At 48.1% G+C, this 17,158-nt stretch overlaps 1 protein-coding gene across 1 annotated transcript in view; it reads left to right on the top strand.

The window, feature by feature from the left end:
* The first annotated feature begins 10,599 nt into the window (after positions 1 to 10,599).
* The window catches only part of GDE1 (glycerophosphodiester phosphodiesterase 1), a 170,258-nt gene continuing 163,699 nt past the window's right edge, over positions 10,600 to 17,158 (top strand). The window contains exon 1 of the mRNA XM_086940774.1: positions 10,600 to 10,984. Coding sequence (XP_086796900.1) covers positions 10,733 to 10,984 — 252 coding nt within the window. The 5' untranslated portion in view covers positions 10,600 to 10,732. The remainder of the gene's footprint in view (positions 10,985 to 17,158) is intronic.

Here is a 17,158-nt window from a genome sequence, read left to right as displayed (position 1 = left end):
GTGGAACAGGTATCTGGTGACGAGAAAACCCTTTTTGAGAAGGAACAGCGATGGATTCATCGTCTATCCAGCCATCGCACAGGCCTTAACGATGATATCGCCTGGGGGTCCGTGCTAAGACGTTAATACAGCTCCATTTGCCACACATGAAATTATCTTGGTCCTTATATTTGGAAGGACCATAGTATCCTTAAGTGCAACATATGACTCCCCTGATAGCCCATATCTTTATTAAACATGACGATCTTGCAGGGGTCTTAACCAAAATGCAGGTATATCCTACAAAAACCTCCCCTTGAAGAACTTTGGTTTTGGGCTATTGTAGTGGAAAACAACGTCCGTTTCACAAATGAGTTGTTTCGTTATAATAATTTCATTGTTAATGAGTCTATCATCTAACTATTCCTCTGGACAAATCTAGATGTAATTTGAAATACATACAGTCAGTGTCAGCAAATAATTCCCTGAGTGGACTACTCCCCTCCCTCCAGCACATTTTGTTCTTTTTGAATACATATCATTCTAACCAGATGAAAATCCTTCTTTCACGATAAAAAAACTGAATTCGTATACATAGATTCAGGGACTATTGCCCGTGGATTTCCTCTTTTCCATTATTTTGATAATTAATACATAGGAATACCCATACGATTTAAAATACCCCGTGAGTACTTGTGGGACTCTCTGGTTAATCCATTTTCCGACATTAAGACACACCGAGTCGGAATAATAGCAGTATGGCTCCTTTAAATCTTAAGATGGTACTATGACCTACATGGCCACATGACGAGGTCACGTGCCCACGTTAGAAACTACGTTAACAAACTGCGCCGTCTACTCGGCGTTTCTACCGGGCCGCGGTGGTGAATGACTAGGTATTCAGTGGGGAGTCGTCAGCACATATGTGAGTACCAACTGGATATGAGACCAGTACTTAACTATACAAGAGACCATGATCTAATAGCTTGCATCTAGTCCGAGTATTGTACTGAGACATCGGAACACAATACCACAATACCCTAAGAATGTTGTCCCATGGCTGTTTCTATTTTAGAAATGCGGCGTGAAGATAACCCCTCACCGCGATCGCCCATGAGGATAGATAATTACTTTCCTTCCGTGAGTTAACACAGAGACCTTTCTGTCTTCCATTTGTTATTCTACCTTCCCCTATGGAGACTCTGTTTTTTCGATAATATCTTTTCTACAGTGCACTGTTAGCTTGTTGTTATTTATTAAAATATTTCCACGTTGTTATTTTCAATAACGGTTGGATACCATGTTTAGCCACATTAATTTGGAGGCATAACTAAATTCACTTACCCACAACATACTAATCATGTTGTGATGGTAGACCATGTCGATTATCAAATTCAACATTGGGAACACTGATTATTTATCACATTGATTAATTGTACTCAATTCCCCTAACTTCACCATAAAGGTGGTTTTTCGGGTGAAGGGACTGAGCAGTATTAATTGGTATTGCACCATATTAATTGAGATCGTTTCATTTTAACTTTGGAAACATTTCCCCCTACAGGTACATGACTCCAGCAAAATTGCTGTTTTGGTCTTGAACGGCTTTTAGCCGTAAGAATAAAAAATATATATATTTTTTTTAAATTCTTATTTTTTCACACGATTATCCTCACGGCAGGGTGCACCTTAGGGCGTGTACACCACCGGAGGATCGCATTATCAATCAATCAATCAATCAAGGCATTTATAGAGCGCCCTACTCACCCGGAGGGTCTCAAGGCGCTTGGGGTGGGGGGGGGGGTGCCGCTACTGCTCGAACAGCCAGGTCTTGAGCTTCTTCCTGAAGGAGAGGTGGTCTTGGGTCAGGCGAAGGTCGGGAGGGAGGGTGTTCCGGGTCTTGGCGGCAAGGTAGGAGAAGGACCTTCCTCCTGTTGTCGCTCTTCGGATGCGGGGGACGGCGGCGAGGGCGTGGTTGGTCGATCGGAGGTGGCGTTTGGGAGCGTAGAAGTTGAGGCGGTTGTTGAGGTAGCTCGGGCCTTGGCCGTGTAGGGCTTTGTGTGCGTGGGTGAGGAGACGGAAGGTGATTCTCTTGTTGACGTGGAGCCAGTGCAGGTCTCTCAGATGTCCGGAGATGTGGCTGCGTCGGGGGATGTCGAGGATGAGTCTGGCTGAGGCGTTCTGGATCCGCTGGAGTCTCTTCTGGAGCTTGGCGGTGGTTCCGGCATAGAGGGCGTTGCCGTAGTCCAGTCGGCTGGTGACGAGGGCCTGGGTGTCCGTCTTCCTGGTCTCGGTGGGAATCCACCGGAAGATCTTCCGTAGCATGCGCAGGATGTTGAAACAGGACGCGGAGACGGCGTTGACTTGTCTGTGTGAGAAGTTGGCCCGATATGCAGTGTTCACTATTCTAGTGATCACTATGCATCAGTCCAAACGACCCTTATGGTGATTGGTTGTAAGTCAACCTTAGACCAGCTATCCTAGTAGCGTGGATACGAGCAGTCTTCGGGCTAAACTCTAGAGGGCGTGTTAAGCCAGCTGTTATACCATCACATACCCCTTGAACACCAAGTGAAAGGACACCACACAAGTGTTATGAAAATAAACAGTGTATTTATTAGAATCACAACAGCCCTGTACTCTTTATGAGGCCAGGATACTAAGCACACAACAAAACTCTTAGGAAAATACTTCAAGTGCACAATCTATACAAGTGCCCGAGGGCACGGAAAGTTAGTGGTCTCGGGCGGACCCGATAAGGTAAGTCGGAAGCGATAGAGACTCGGGACCCTTAGATACTGAGGCTATGCGGGCACCGAAATGCCGAAGTTACCTAGCCCGGGGGGCTGCGGCTGCACAAGTCTTTACAGACGTCGGGAGTCCTCGCTGACGAACCAGGAGCCGGAAGGAAGGAGTTGCTGGCCGGCGACCAGTGGAGATAGTTCGTAGAGATCCAAGCCTGGATCAGGGATGGATGACACCTGAAAGCAGAGGGGACCAAGTTCGTACTACTAGCCAGTAGTCAGAGGGTACCGGGAGGGCACCGGATGATCGTCACCTCGACTAGGTGAGTGGGCGACGCTAGGCTCTGCAGTCTCACGGACCAGGAGGCGTTGTCGGCGACCAGGATGGAGGTGCGAGCTGTCCCACGAAGGTTGATGCTGTCGGCGTCGCTGGGCCCAGAATGGGGCAACAAGCCTTGGCAAATTTCAGGGCCACGTGGTGGGCCTAAAATGGCGTCTTGAGTGGACCAGGAGGGTCCGGGGTGCTCCTCTCTTAGAAGGGAGCAAAAGCCGGTCTGGAGCAACCAGACCAACAGCGTTGGTTGTCGGGCGTCGTCAAGAAGGTCACGGCCAGTGGCTAGTAACCAGACAACGTGCTGAACAGCAAAGAGCAGAAGAGCCCCACGCAGATCGTGGAGATGCTGGGAGGCTGCGCTTCGGTGCTGGAGCTGCTCAGGGTCGGGGCTTCTCGGACCCCAGAGCACTCACCAGAGGATCCCTCGGTGGTCGTGCTGGTTTAAGAAATCGTGCAGGTTTTGATGATGGCCGGTCCCTCGAGGTCTCGTCGCACCCACAGATCTCAGCTGAGCTGACGATGTGGGTAGAGGTCAGAGGTGCCAGGGAAGCCGGTTCTCGTCGAGCTGGGCAGTCGGATTCCTGAGGAAGGACTTGCAGCAAACCGCAGAGTTCTTAGATGGTGCCTGCGGATGCAGGGTGACTACTCCTTAGCCACAAGGGGGAAATCTTGAGAAGAGTCGAGAGTTCCTTTCGTAGAAAGTATTCTTGATTCAAAGATGATCTAATTTGGAAGGGTCCCCGCTCCTGCCTTTATCCTAAAGAAAGGGGTGGGTACGTGACTAGGTCCTGCCCTAGGGGTGGGACCAGGAAGGGGGGTAGTTACACCCCTCTCCCATGCCGGACTTTCCCCAGGTCAGGGGCTGGTGTGCCCCTGGAACTGGTTCTAGCCGGCAGATGCGTAGTGAGCACCGGGGTGCCACTCCGCAGTCACCTTCCTGTAAAGCCCTGCCTACCCAGGATACACAAAACCCTGTCTGGGATGGTGCGAGCACCGCCCCGGACAGGAAACCCTTTGGACAAGCTCTCCTCGCTGGAAGGACTCCCAGCAGCAGGAGGTCAGACTCGTGTCTGTGGTGGCAGCATCCATTTTGTGGAGCTGAGGCTTCAGTTAACTTTAACCGGGGTTCACAGTTACGTACATGTCCTGTCCCTCTAGAAGGGTGGAATGCTAACCCCGTCGCCAGCATTGGTGAGGGATCAGCATCCCGATTCGTATGACACCTTACTCGACATGTCTTGATAACGCGATACCGAAGTTACCAATATGGTACGCGTTATCATGGAACAGCCATTGGGTCTTGGTTCCGCAAGCTGCAACCGGGCTCGGCTTGTGCCAGAGCCCAATTCACACGATTCCACGCACTCTGCCTTCAGGATTGTCAAGGCCTGCCATAGGAGTGGCTGATAGGAATTCGGGTGTCCATCTGAGGGTTAGATATAGGTATACTATACCTAAAGCAAAGGGTGAGTACACCACCTTGCCCCAGCTGTCGTGCAGCCAGTTGTGTCAGATTTAGAGGGCCATCCAGAGGTGGCATAATACATGCTTCAGCCCCTGGTAGGCCCTGGGTACACCTATGCCCTGATTTACAGGGTCTGATAAGGTGGCCCAGTACCAATTGGAAATGTACCTAAGGTACATGGAATCCATTTTAGAGAGAGAGCAGTAGGCCTGGGGTCCTGATTGGCAGGGCCCCAGGTCAACTAAGTCGGAAAACTAGCAAAACACCAGGCAAAAAGTTGGGGGCAACCATAGTCAGGTATTCACCTTCCTACAGTCTGGTCATGGAGAGGGAGGAGTCCAGGATGAAGCCCAGGTTGCGTGCGTGGTCTGTCGGTTTGGGTGCGGTGCCCAGGGCAGGGGGCCACCAGTAGTCGTCCCAGGCGGAGGGTGAGGAGCCCAGAATGAGAACTTCCGTCTTGTCTGAGTTCATCTTCAGGCGGCAGGTCGTCATCCACTCGGCTATGTCTTTCATCCCTTCGTGGAGGTTGGTTCTGGCGGCGGCGGGTCGTTGGTCAGGGAGAGGATCAGCTGGGTGTCGTCGGCGTAGGAGATGATGTTGAGGTTGTGTTGGCGTGCGATGGCCGCAAGGGGGCTCATGTAGACGTTGAAGAGGGTGGGGCTGAGTGAGGAGCCCTGAGGAACGCCGCAGATGACTTCCGTGGCTGCAGATCTGAACGGTGGTAGGCGTACTCTCTCTGTCCTTCCAGCGAGGAAGGAGATGATCCACTCCAGGGCCTTTTCCTGGATTCCGATGTTGCTGAGGCGCTGCACTAGGGTGCGGTGGCAAACAGTGTCGAACGCCGCGGAGAGGTCTAGGAGGATGAGGGCCGCTTTTTCACTGTTGTCCAGCAGGGCTCGGATGTCATCGGTGGCAGCGATGAGGGCGGTCTCGGTGCTGTGGTTGGCTCGGAAGCCAGACTGTGAGGGGTCGAGTGATCCATTCGTCTCGAGGAAGGCGGCCAGCTGCTTGTTGACGGTCTTCTCGATGACTTTGGCTGGAAACGGGAGGAGCGAGATGGGGCGGTATTTCTTGAGTTCGGTGGGGTCCGCTGTTGGTTTCTTTAGTAGAGCGCTGCGTTCGGCATGCTTCCAGCTCTCAGGGAAGGTGGCGGTGTCGAAGGAGGTGTTGATGATGTCCCGCAGGTGGGGTGCGATGACAGCGCCAGCCTTGTTGAAGATGTGGTGAGGGCAGGGGTCGGTCGGAGATCCGGAGTGGATAGAGTTCATCGTGCAGATGGTGTCTTCTGTGTTGATCTGGGTCCAGGCGCTGAGGGTGGTGGTAGGGGGCGTTGGTGCGGTCGTGGGGAGCGTTGTTTGTGGGCTGAAGCTGTTGTGTATGTCAGCGATCTTGTTGTGGAAGTAGGAGGCGAGGGAGTTGCAGAGGTCTTGCGACGGGGTGATGTCGTTGATTCCGGCGTTGGGGTTGGAGAGCTCTTTCACGATGTTGAAGAGTTCCTTGCAGTTGTGTGCGTTGTTGTCCAGCCGGTCCTTGAATGCTGTTTTCTTGGTGGCGCGGATCAGTTGATGGTGCTTCCGGGTGGCGAGCTTGAGGGTGGTCATGTTGTCCGGTGTTGGCTCCCTTCTCCAGGCTTTCTCAAGGGCTCGGCAGTTCTTCTTGGAGCTCTTGAGTTCGTCGGTGAACCATGGGGCCTTCTTGCTGCCGGGTCTGCTAGGCGGGGTCCTCAGTGGGGCGAGGTCGTCTGCGCAGTTGCTGATCCACTTCGTGAGGTTGTCGGTGGCCTGGCTGGGGTTCGCTGAGCTGGCGGGAGGGTGCTAGCTCAGGGAAGCGGCGAGCTGGTCTGCTGTGATCTTGTTCCAGTTTCTTCGAGCAACCTGTTGCTGGTGGTGGTGGATCGTGGATCTTCTGAAGGTGAAGTGGACGCAGCTGTGGTCCGTCCAGTGGAGTCCGGTGGCGTGGCTGAAGACAATGTCCTTGCTGGATGAGAAGACAGCGTCGAGTGTGTGTCCGGCGAGGTGGGTGGGGGTGGTCACCAGCTGCTTGAGTCCGAGGATGGCGAGGTTGTCAAGCAGGGTGGTGGTGTTGCGGTTGTTGTTGTTCTCCAGGTGGAAGGTGATGTCCCCCAGGAGGATGAAGTCAGCGGAGGGGAGGGCGTGCGGGCTGATGAAGTCGGCGATGTCTTCGCTGAATTGTGTGCGTGGTCCCGGGGGTCGGTAGATGAGGGTGCCTCTGAGGGTGGTTTTGGGGTCCGTGTGGATCTGGAAGTGCAGGTGTTCGGCGGTTGTCAGGGTGTCGTCAGTGTTGGTCGCGATGCGGATGGTGTCTCTGTAGATGATGGCGATGCCTCCTCCAGTCTGGTTGCCGCGGTCTCTTCGGGTGATCTTGTAGCCCTCTGGGATGGCGATGGCGATGTCTGGCGCTGAGGAGTCGTTCATCCAGGTTTCCGTGAGGAAGGCGACGTCAGGAGCTGTGGTGTCGAGGAGGTTCCAGAGTTCGATGGCGTGTCTGTGGACGGAGCGGGTGTTGAGTAGGATGCACTTGAAGTGGTTGCTGCTGGTGTTCGGCTTGGCGGGTGCTGGTGTGGGGCAGGTCCGGATGCAGGTGAACTTGCAGGCGTGGCAGCTGAAGGGTCCGTGGGTTCGTCTCGGGGTGGCTCGGTAGCATCCCAGGATTCGGCCGATGTTGAGTGCGTTGAGGGTGGCGGCGTCGTACGTCCGGCGGGTGGGCTGGGGTCTGCGGGGGCCAGGGGTCCTGGCACTGGGCGCGGTCCAGGCGCGGACGGGCGCAGACGGGCTTACCTTTGGCGCGCCTTCGGCGCTCAATCGGCGCTCCCGCTGCGCGCGTCCGCTGCGCGGTCGCTCTGGGGACGTCATAAAAAGGGAGCTGGTCGGGAGGGTCTGCGAGGGGGCGGGAGCGGGAGCCAATCGGCTGGCGGGGGGGCGGGGCTAGGGCGGCGGGAAAATATGTCGCGGCCTCGGCGGCCCTCGGGTGGCTTGGGTGGCGGGAGGCTGGTGGGCTCGGCGGCCCTCGGGTGGCTGGGGTGGCGGGAGGCTGGTGTGCTCGACGGTCCTCGGAGGCTGGGGCTGAGCAGAAAGGCACAGGAGCGTGGGGGTGACCAAGCCAGGAGGCGCAGTGGTCACTCCCTGGCTCTGGTCGGGCTCCCCTTAATAAGGGAGCCGGTCGGGAGGGTCTGCGGGGGGCGGGAGCGGGAGCCAATCGGCTGGCGGGGGCGGGGCTAGGGCGGCGGGAAAATCTGGCGCGGCCTCAGCGGCCCTCGGGAGGCTGGGGTGGCGGGAGGCTGGTGGGCTCGGCGGCCCTCGGGTGGCTGGGGTGGCGGGAGGCTGGTGTGCTCGACGGTCCTCGGAGGCTGGGGCTGAGCAGAAAGGCACAGGAGCGTGGGGGTGACCAGGCCAGGAGGCGCAGTGGTTATATGGTCCTGATGAAAGCTGAGCGACTTGGGCTCCCAAAAGCAGAAACATGTCGACCAAACTATATCCACTATGGACTAGGGGTCTTTATTAATTGAGACTAACCCTATGAGTCCATTTATATCTGTTTTTAACCAGTGCAGATCGGACTGTTAATAAATTAGTTGAAAGTCACGAATTTGCACTTTTTATAATTTTTTCACTTCTTTGCACTCACTTAGCTCAATTTGTCTTTAATACACCCTCAACACACACAAGAACCAGCTCCGCTGTAAACAGGCGTCGTAGCACACTGGAAAGACATTAGGTCTTTCCAGTGGGAACCCAGTGATGAAGCATGTCACCACTAGGTTGGTGAGTGAGGGATCTTAAACTACCTTGTTTTTAATTACCCCTCTGTTTTCCCTTCCACTTCATATATTGATTTGAGGTTGTTTGTTTCTTCTTCACTCTTCTGTTGTTTATTGCTAGTATGGAGGGGTTGGATTAAGAGTGAACAACCATACCCTTACTCTCCCGTTGTTATTTGATAAGCAGAGAAATCGACATCCACGCAAACATTTTCTAAGCTTTTCTATTATTTACACTTAATTTTCTACTTGTGAAAATGTTAGTACACGTAAAAAGTCTCTTCTCTCATTTATACATAAAACCTCCTGTTTTCAATCTTTCTGCAAAGAAACCATTGAAGCTTTTAACTACTGAATGTGCTTTATCTCTCTTGCACATTTTTCACGTAGTTCATCTCAAGCCTCCGTTTCATTAATCTTTCACACTATTAGTCATTTGTTTTGTTATTAATACACCGATGAGCAGAGTTGATCAAGCAAGATTATTTCGCAAAAATCTTGCTTCATCAGGCTTGAGCTCATTCACCACTTCCTGCTCAAACTGCCTATCTCTCTCTATCTTCCTTTCTATTATGTGCAGCTCTACCCCGATCTATTTATCATGCCACATAATTCCACTACACCACACAGTTCCACTACTAACAACTCCAATACAACCCAAACCAAAACACATAGGTAAAAGACATTGTCATTTTCAAGACCAATACCTCTACTGAGACATAAGCATGAACCACCGATCAGGCAACCACATCTCACACACAGGGAATAATACTTGAGTAATCTGAAGAGAATGTCATCTAAACAGTTGTAAATAAGAGATGGAATTCCTTATGGTAAAATATTATTTGCTAATTTGTCACGATTTCAGATTCTATGTCAGTCCACGGAGGCTCTGATTATGCTTCTCTTATCTTTACTGACAAAAAACAGCAGCAAAAATCTTGCTTCATCAGGCTTGAGTTCACTCACCACTTCCTGCTCAAACTACCTATCTCTCTCTATCTTCCTTTCTATTATGTGCAGCTCTACCCCGATCTATTTATCATGCCACATAATTCCACTACACCACACAGTTCCACTACTAACAACTCCAATACAACCCAAACCAAAACACATAGGTAAAAGACATTGTCATTTTCAAGACCAATACCTCTACTGAGACATAAGCAGGAACCACCGATCAGGCAACCACATCTCACACACATGGAATAATACTTGAGTAATCTGAAGAGAATGTCATCTAAACAGTTGTAAATATGAGATGGAATTCCTTATGGTAAAATATTATTTGCTAATTTGTCACGATTTCAGATTCTATGTCAGTCCACGGAGGCTCTGATTATGCTTCTCTTATCTTTACTGACAAAAAACCGCAGCAAAAATCTTGCTTCATCAGGCTTGAGTTCACTCACCACTTCCTGCTCAAACTACCTATCTCTCTCTATCTTCCTTTCTATTATGTGCAGCTCTACCCCGATCTATTTATCATGCCACATAATTCCACTACACCACACAGTTCCACTACTAACAACTCCAATACAACCCAAACCAAAACACATAGGTAAAAGACATTGTCATTTTCAAGACCAATACCTCTACTGAGACATAAGCATGAACCACCGATCAGGCAACCACATCTCACACACATGGAATAATACTTGAGTAATCTGAAGAGAATGTCATATAAACAGTTGTAAATATGAGATGGAATTCCTTATGGTAAAATATTATTTGCTAATTTGTCACGATGTCAGATTATTCAACGGTATTGGTATGCGATCCTAATATATTAATGTTTTAAAAGAAGCGAAGGTTTCTCATTCCAAGATGGCCACTACGTTTTCGAAATCAAATTAATGCGGTCACATAGAACTTTAAATACCAAATAGGAAACACATCTGCTTATCTTCTATCAGCAAAAGAAAAATGTTACCGTTTCTCAGAGTATGTATGATGAGAAGCTGTGACTCTCGATCTTCCTCAAGGCATTCATTACTGGACACAAGTTTCAACAAATAAGTAAAATATATGCATTTCGTTTTGATAAAGGCCTCAATTTTCTTTAAATTCAGAAAAGTGTGTCATTTTTAATAATAATAAACAATTAGAACGTCTGACAATTAGAAGGTTCATAGGTAGGAAAACCTGTAGAGCACCCACATGCTCTTAAAAGTGACCAATTCAACATGGTCGCCGCGTCCGTCTAACCATAGGTTAATGCTTTATTGGTTTGGCCATTGGGCGTGGCAGCAAAACTTTAGTCTGTTCTCTCTGTCGATTAAGCCATTGTGCTGTTTGACGTAGGCGCGCGTGCACGCACTCACGCACGCAGCGTCCTTTCACCTGTGAAACTCCCTGGGCCCCCCTCCCACGGGCCATTCCCAAGCCCCTTCTCTGCTTCCCACAGCCACTACAGGCTTGAAGTGGGCACCATGCTGTGGCACGAGGGGTTGTTGGCCTCATTCACCTCAATTTTCTTGCTGATGTTGTTGCTCAGTCGTGACCTCTTCAATTCCTCCGTGATTACCGGCGTTCTCTACTTCCTACTGGTAACCTTTAGGTTCCCTCCTGTGCCCGAGTCTCGGGCGCAGCTGGTGCTGAAGCCCCAGGGAATGGTGTCTGTGATCGCTCACCGCGGAGGAGCTCACGATGCGCCTGAGAACACTTTGGCTGCCATCAGACAGGTGTGCATATTACACTAGAACGCTGCCAGTGAGTGACTTAAATATCTCAGTGTCAAAGTTGAGGCCCTGTAAACAGCAAGTGCCTGCGAAAATACAGCGTGAACTTGCTTTATTGTGTTCACGCCGTAATTAAACAATTCTGCACGAGGCTTTATCCAGAGTTTGGCCTCCTATGAGGTCATGTGGAATGCTTGTTCTTTCGGGCCCTTGCAAAAGGGTGCCACTGGAAGTAATTGGGTAATTCAGTACCCCTCAGAACCTGGGTAAGGAAACTGAACAAAAACAATGGTTCTGTTGGGTCTCACACTTACGTTAAAGACGTATTGAATACATGAATGGAACAATCTATCTGGTGAAGGATATATCAGAGAACAAAACAAAAACAAACTCTGACCACAATGGAAGATGCAGGTAAAACTGTAGTATTAACCTTTTGACTTCTTGATATCAAACTATTTGAGAAGCTGTCCAAAACAAACAACATATGGACTGAATATACGTGTGAGTGAGTCGTGACTAAGTGCTCAACAATAATTAAACAAAAATAATCATACGTATAGACCAAACATTATATCATGTGCCCACTTTGAATTACAATGGTCTCAAACGGATACATTATTTCTTTAGTTCGTTGAGACTCTGTGTGGACAGATACATAAACAGATGTATCCGTCCACACAGAGTCTCAATTCAAAGTGGACACTTCTGATATAATGTTTGGTTTATATGTATGATTATTTTTGTTTAATTCTAGTTGAGTACTCAGTCACCAGTCACGACTCCCTCACCCATTGTATATTCACTCCATGTGTTTTGGACGGCTTCTGAAATACAGTTTGAATCAATTAGTCAAAAGGTGAATACTAAAGATTTACCTGTATCTTCCATTGTGGTCAATGTTTGTTTTGTTTTTGTTTTGTTCTCTGATATATCCTTCACCGGACATATTGTTCCTTGCAAAAGGGTGGCCAGATCCAAACTCCGTTCTAGTTCATAGCTGTCAAATATCCCTTGTTATGTGTGACATACAAGTCCAGCTCATTTTTACAAGCCACATGTGTCAAATTGAAAGCTATGAATAGATCAGTTGCAGCAAATATTTCCCCACTTCAGGTGAAACACATTTAATGGCAGCCCAAAGATAGGCTTTCGAAATGCCGTTTGTTCCTTGAGGGTTAAGCTTTGCAGACTAATGAGACCTGTTTAACAGCAGTTAGCACTGAGATGCAGTAAAAAAGGAAAATCAGTTTTACTGAAGGGCATGAGTCAAAATTAGACACATATGTTCTGATTCTTGAATGTAGTTGGTCTGACTTAAAGACTTGTTGATTTAAGGATATCTTGAATTTGGTTAAAGGGAATTGTTTTGTCTTGATTCGGTGCATGGTCAGTCTTTCGAGGAACAAGTTGTAGTAAGGAATGGGAGCAGGGTGTCATTTGAAGGGGCGATAGTCGTTGTCTCTCCATCCCCTATGGTGCAGCCAGTACCCAGTTTGGCTTTCTCAGTCCTGCGACAACGGCACAACCACGGGGATGGCGGCACTGAACATTTTGAAATGTTACATTTGACACGGACTCCAGCAGCGGCCGGCTGCGTTGCTCAATCGATGTTAGTAAAACATACATTGCGGAGAAATCCTTGTAGCACTAAAACCAAAAAAAAGCCACTGCCCTTCCCCATGACGAGAGATGACCAGTAGCTTGTCAATGTTCTGATTGTGGACTTTAACATCAGACACACTTTCATCACGATCTGCCTCCAGTGACTACAACCCCTATCTTTTACCTGAGTTAACGTAAATATTCAATATATTTAACAAGCACTGGCATTGCCAATAGGTCTCGCAGTAGGAAAGTTGGAGCTATTGGTTTTTTAAATGACAAAGCCCTTTATGTTTTTAAAATGAAAACAAAAATAAAAGGCATTGTTTTTTGCAATAGTAATAGCTCAAACTCTTGTGAATGCGAGACCTATTGCATTGCAAATGCTTGTTTGTTTTTTGTTTTAATGCCTGCTTTGTTTGTCCTGTGCACCATAGCATTAGTGAGTACTTAAAAGATAATGAATATTATTGTTATCACAATACATTTCAGCATGCCATACCACTACAAAATACCTTTGTAAAATCTAGGGTATAACAAGCCTTTCCTGTAGTGTCGGGGAGCACATCACTTGACCCTTGATGGTGCTATAGGAGTTAATGTCTATGATGGCAGAGGCAACCAATGAAACGGGGGTAAAAAGTTCCTTAGAATAAAATCACTGGTTATAGGCAAAGAAATGTGACGAAGCGTCATTACCATATAGTTGCATATTGAGATGCTGAACTAAAATTAGATGGTGCTTTCAGGCAGGCTTGCAAGCTGGAAATGGGTTCCACTAAAAAATGAGCTATTGGCATTGTAACTTGGTTGGCCTGAAATCCGCAGGACTGTGGAGGCAAAAAAAAAAGTTACGACTATTAATGCTTGGAAACGTGTCGGTAAATCTGCTTTGTGGTTTGTAGCAGAATACAGTTTCGCAGCCTAGCGCCTTGGAAAGTAACAGGTGCTGGAAAGGCGGCAAGCCTTCGAAATGTGAATTCTTATTGGCTTGCCCTTTAAATGCAGTCTGTCAAAGACACTGACTGCTCTGGTGTTAGTCTGTTACACACGAGGCTGGTGGATTTAAAAGGATTGTAGTCCTAGCCCGGGGAAGACGCACTTGGCGTGCTCTACCCGACAGTGGGCTAAGGCTACTTGTAACCTTTGCCTAGCCTTAGTTTGTCCTGCAGATCTCAGTATCCCTGCAGCTAGGCACCTCTGGGTACTGGGTTAATGTTTCGGCTGCAGCCAGGCAGAGCTGTGCTTATGCACAATGGTCCTTTCAGACACAGGTGTCCAACTCTCCCCGTTACAAAGGAGTTATCTGCTGCTCCAGTGACGCTGCCACTGGGCTGAGCGGGCTGCGCTGTTCAAGGCCCAGGCTGTAAGACTGTGTCTCTTCCAAAGTATTTTTTTGTAAATTTTGGGCACTTTCAATAGTCTCTTTATCACTGCTCGAAGTATTCGATGTTGTGAATTGCACCAGTGTATGAGGTTGGCGGAAAGGGCGAGTTCCATTGCCGTATACGGTGTACACACCAATACCCTTCGCCCCCATGCCCGGTTTGTATCTAGTGCTTACAGGTGGTAGTCCGTTTCTAAGCACTCTCTGCTGTGACCGTTAAGTGATTTTCGGCCCAGGAAGATAACACTCGTTCGCTCGGGCTTGTGTGGGAAGCCAGAAGTCGAATTTAAACAAGTATTTTGTGCAGCTGGTAATAGTGCGTTCATTTAGAGGAATCGTGCAGATATACTTTTAATTAGTCCCATGGGGCTCTAGTTGCTCTGAGTGAAACTTCCCAGCTTCAATGTCTTCTAAAGACACGTTCTCTGAATCACACATACTACGTAGCATTTGATAGACGTAACAGTTTATAAGAGTTCTCTAAAAACAAGTACAGGATCCCGTGTACAGCACTTAGCGCAAGATTCGCTGTAAAGAAAGGAGGGAACGGTAGGCGGAGGTTGGAAATGAAACTTGGAATTCCAGCATCTGCCACAAATCTTCCTGTTTAAAACGAAGTGTTTGCAAAGGAATTCCAAATAACTTTCACGGAGACGCTTGAATTTCAGCTACATGTGACCGGCCAGCCATGAATAATTAGGGGAGGAGAAGCCGCAGAGCACACGCTGGGAGAAGCCCTTTGATGTGGTGGCGGCCTGAAAAAATGCAATTAGGAGGGAGGGAGGGAGGCTGATACTCGTGCTTGTTTGGTCGCGTGATTCACGTGAACTCAAAGAAAACCGCACCAAAAAGCCCTTAATTTCACGAGTATTTTGAGCACTTGAATTCTCTCCATTTCCCATTCCTTCGGAATGGAAAAGGCGAGACCTAATAATGAAAAAAACATTGTTATGGCTAACTTTGGTTAGAACACCTTAAAATATTCGGGGGAAAAAAACCTTAACTGAAAACCCCCCCAGTTAAGCAAAATTATGATTGTTATATTTCAGTTTGGATTCACAAAGTCACCCAATAATAAATAAACCCCAAAGCCACGAGTTCTGGGTGAGACCTCAATCCTTGAAACACAACACCAATACACACCATAAATCACACTACAAGGGCAACACTCTGCTGCAATCCCAGCCTCGGGGCTCCTGAACTCAGAAAATTATACAGTTTATTTTTATTTCATAACCAGGGAGTTTGGAGCCCACCCACCTGAGCCAGGGGGTCAGAGGATGTTTTGCTAGGCCCCCTTTGGCACCTCTATTTTCACAGGACACGGGGCCCGACTCCCCCTGTCCTGTAAGGGCAGCTGCAATATTTTTTAACAAGTTGCGGCTACCGAATTGGAGTGCTTTGGGTCTGTGGTCTGAGCTTTGGTACCACGGAACCAACATCCACAATAGAAGAAAAATGTCTCTCCATTCAGATTTGTCTATTTATGGATATGTAAGTTCAAAGGTGGTGCACAAACTATCTGTCCTGATATATCCAACTTTCTAAATTTGACTGACAAGTTTGCAGAGTTTTAGGCATACAAAAGCAGTTCTCTAACTGTGAATTGGTGTGTGCGAATAAGAAGCATCCTCCAAGTCTATGGAAGTTCGAGAATCATTAATTTCCTTCATAGATACTATCTGAATCCTGCTCATAAATGATTTCACTCCCTTAAGATTGATTATTATTAGCTGAAATGCTATCGCATGCTTGGAACTAGAAATGGATGGAAGTAAATTCCCAGACACCAATGCACTGGTATAGGAACAATTGCTTTCTTGCTTTAAAGGTCCAAAAAATCCTTTTGATAGAATTCCTTCTGCACAGGGTCAGAAGGATTGTCACAAGGTCTTTACCTTCTCAGTGGAGAGGCGTGGCTCACCGGTTAGAGGCGGCAGACCTGTAAGCAGAGAATGGCCTGGGACCAGGGTTCAATTCCCGACGCGGCAGGGTCGTGGACCAGGGGTCAACGGACTCGATAATTCTTGCCTCAGTGCCTACTCTAATCAGGGAACACACTCGGTAACTCTGGGCATTAAGCTTGCCTCATCTCTACAACGGCCCCCCACAGACGCCGGGGATGCCTGGTTTCACCCTGGAGATACCCAGAAAGGGACCATCTCACAGGGAAAACCAAGACGGGTTCCCCAGCGGTCTACAGCGCCAGGACACTCGGGTAGAGTAACAGTGCGCTTTACAAGAATCCCACATTTACTTTAAGGTAGCCTTTGCAGACCAATTACCTCATCTAAGCTTTGGAAACCAAATTAGCCCAACCCAGAATGAAAGCAGGAAGGGGAACCTGCATAGAATTTGGCAATGGAAGTTATTTAAAATCATGTTGGCTTTTGCTTGGGTGTATTTGGAGACAGACATTAGGTTTCTGATAGGAACCTCCACAATGACTTCAGCCAGCTTTTCACCCAGAAATTTTCATTTCAGTCAAAAAGGCAATTTAAGCAGCAAAGTTTTTTGAGATGCCTTTCCATAATTTCATTCGACATTGCTTACTTTCTGCTAGAACTGACCCTACTGTAATTTCTGCAGCTTTAAGAACAACCACAGCCACATCAGATGACAGCTGCTTTCTCTATCAATTCCAGAAGAAGGCCAAAGTCCTTCCCTTCATAGCCACAATCAAGGCTTGAAGGAGTAATCCAACAGTACACTCAGCAAACAATGAGCACTTATTGAGAACCTATCAGAAGAACAAATACTCGCTACGGCAGACTCGTCTTAATAGGATCAAAGCAGAACAAAATACCATTGCTACATGCATGCACCCTGACTTATCAAATAAAGTCACTTTTTAAGGTATTTAGAAATTGTTCCTTAAAACATAGGAGGGGATACAACCAACTCGGGGTCCACACACTATGCAGAATAGTAGAATGCATGCTGCTTAAGAATAGTAGACCAGGACTACAGATTGGCTTGTGCGACTGACGTTATTGGATGCCTGTTTGACAGAAGCCTCCAAAGGATAGGCTGCAGGAACCTCTGGAAGTGTCTTGCATGCGAACTATCACCTTTGCAAACACCTTACTTCTCAGATATTTACCCAAAGTCTTAAATTCCACATTGTCTTCATCCTCCTCAATTGGAGTGGCTGGACCCATACCCTTCTTGTGTCCTAAGGCAGA

The sequence above is a fragment of the Lissotriton vulgaris genome, chromosome 10, assembly GCF_964263255.1.
Source record: "Lissotriton vulgaris chromosome 10, aLisVul1.2, whole genome shotgun sequence".
Taxonomy (NCBI): Eukaryota; Metazoa; Chordata; class Amphibia; order Caudata; family Salamandridae; genus Lissotriton; species Lissotriton vulgaris.
The sequence above is the reverse complement of the archived record's forward strand: the minus strand, read 5'-3'. Positions and strand labels throughout refer to the sequence as shown.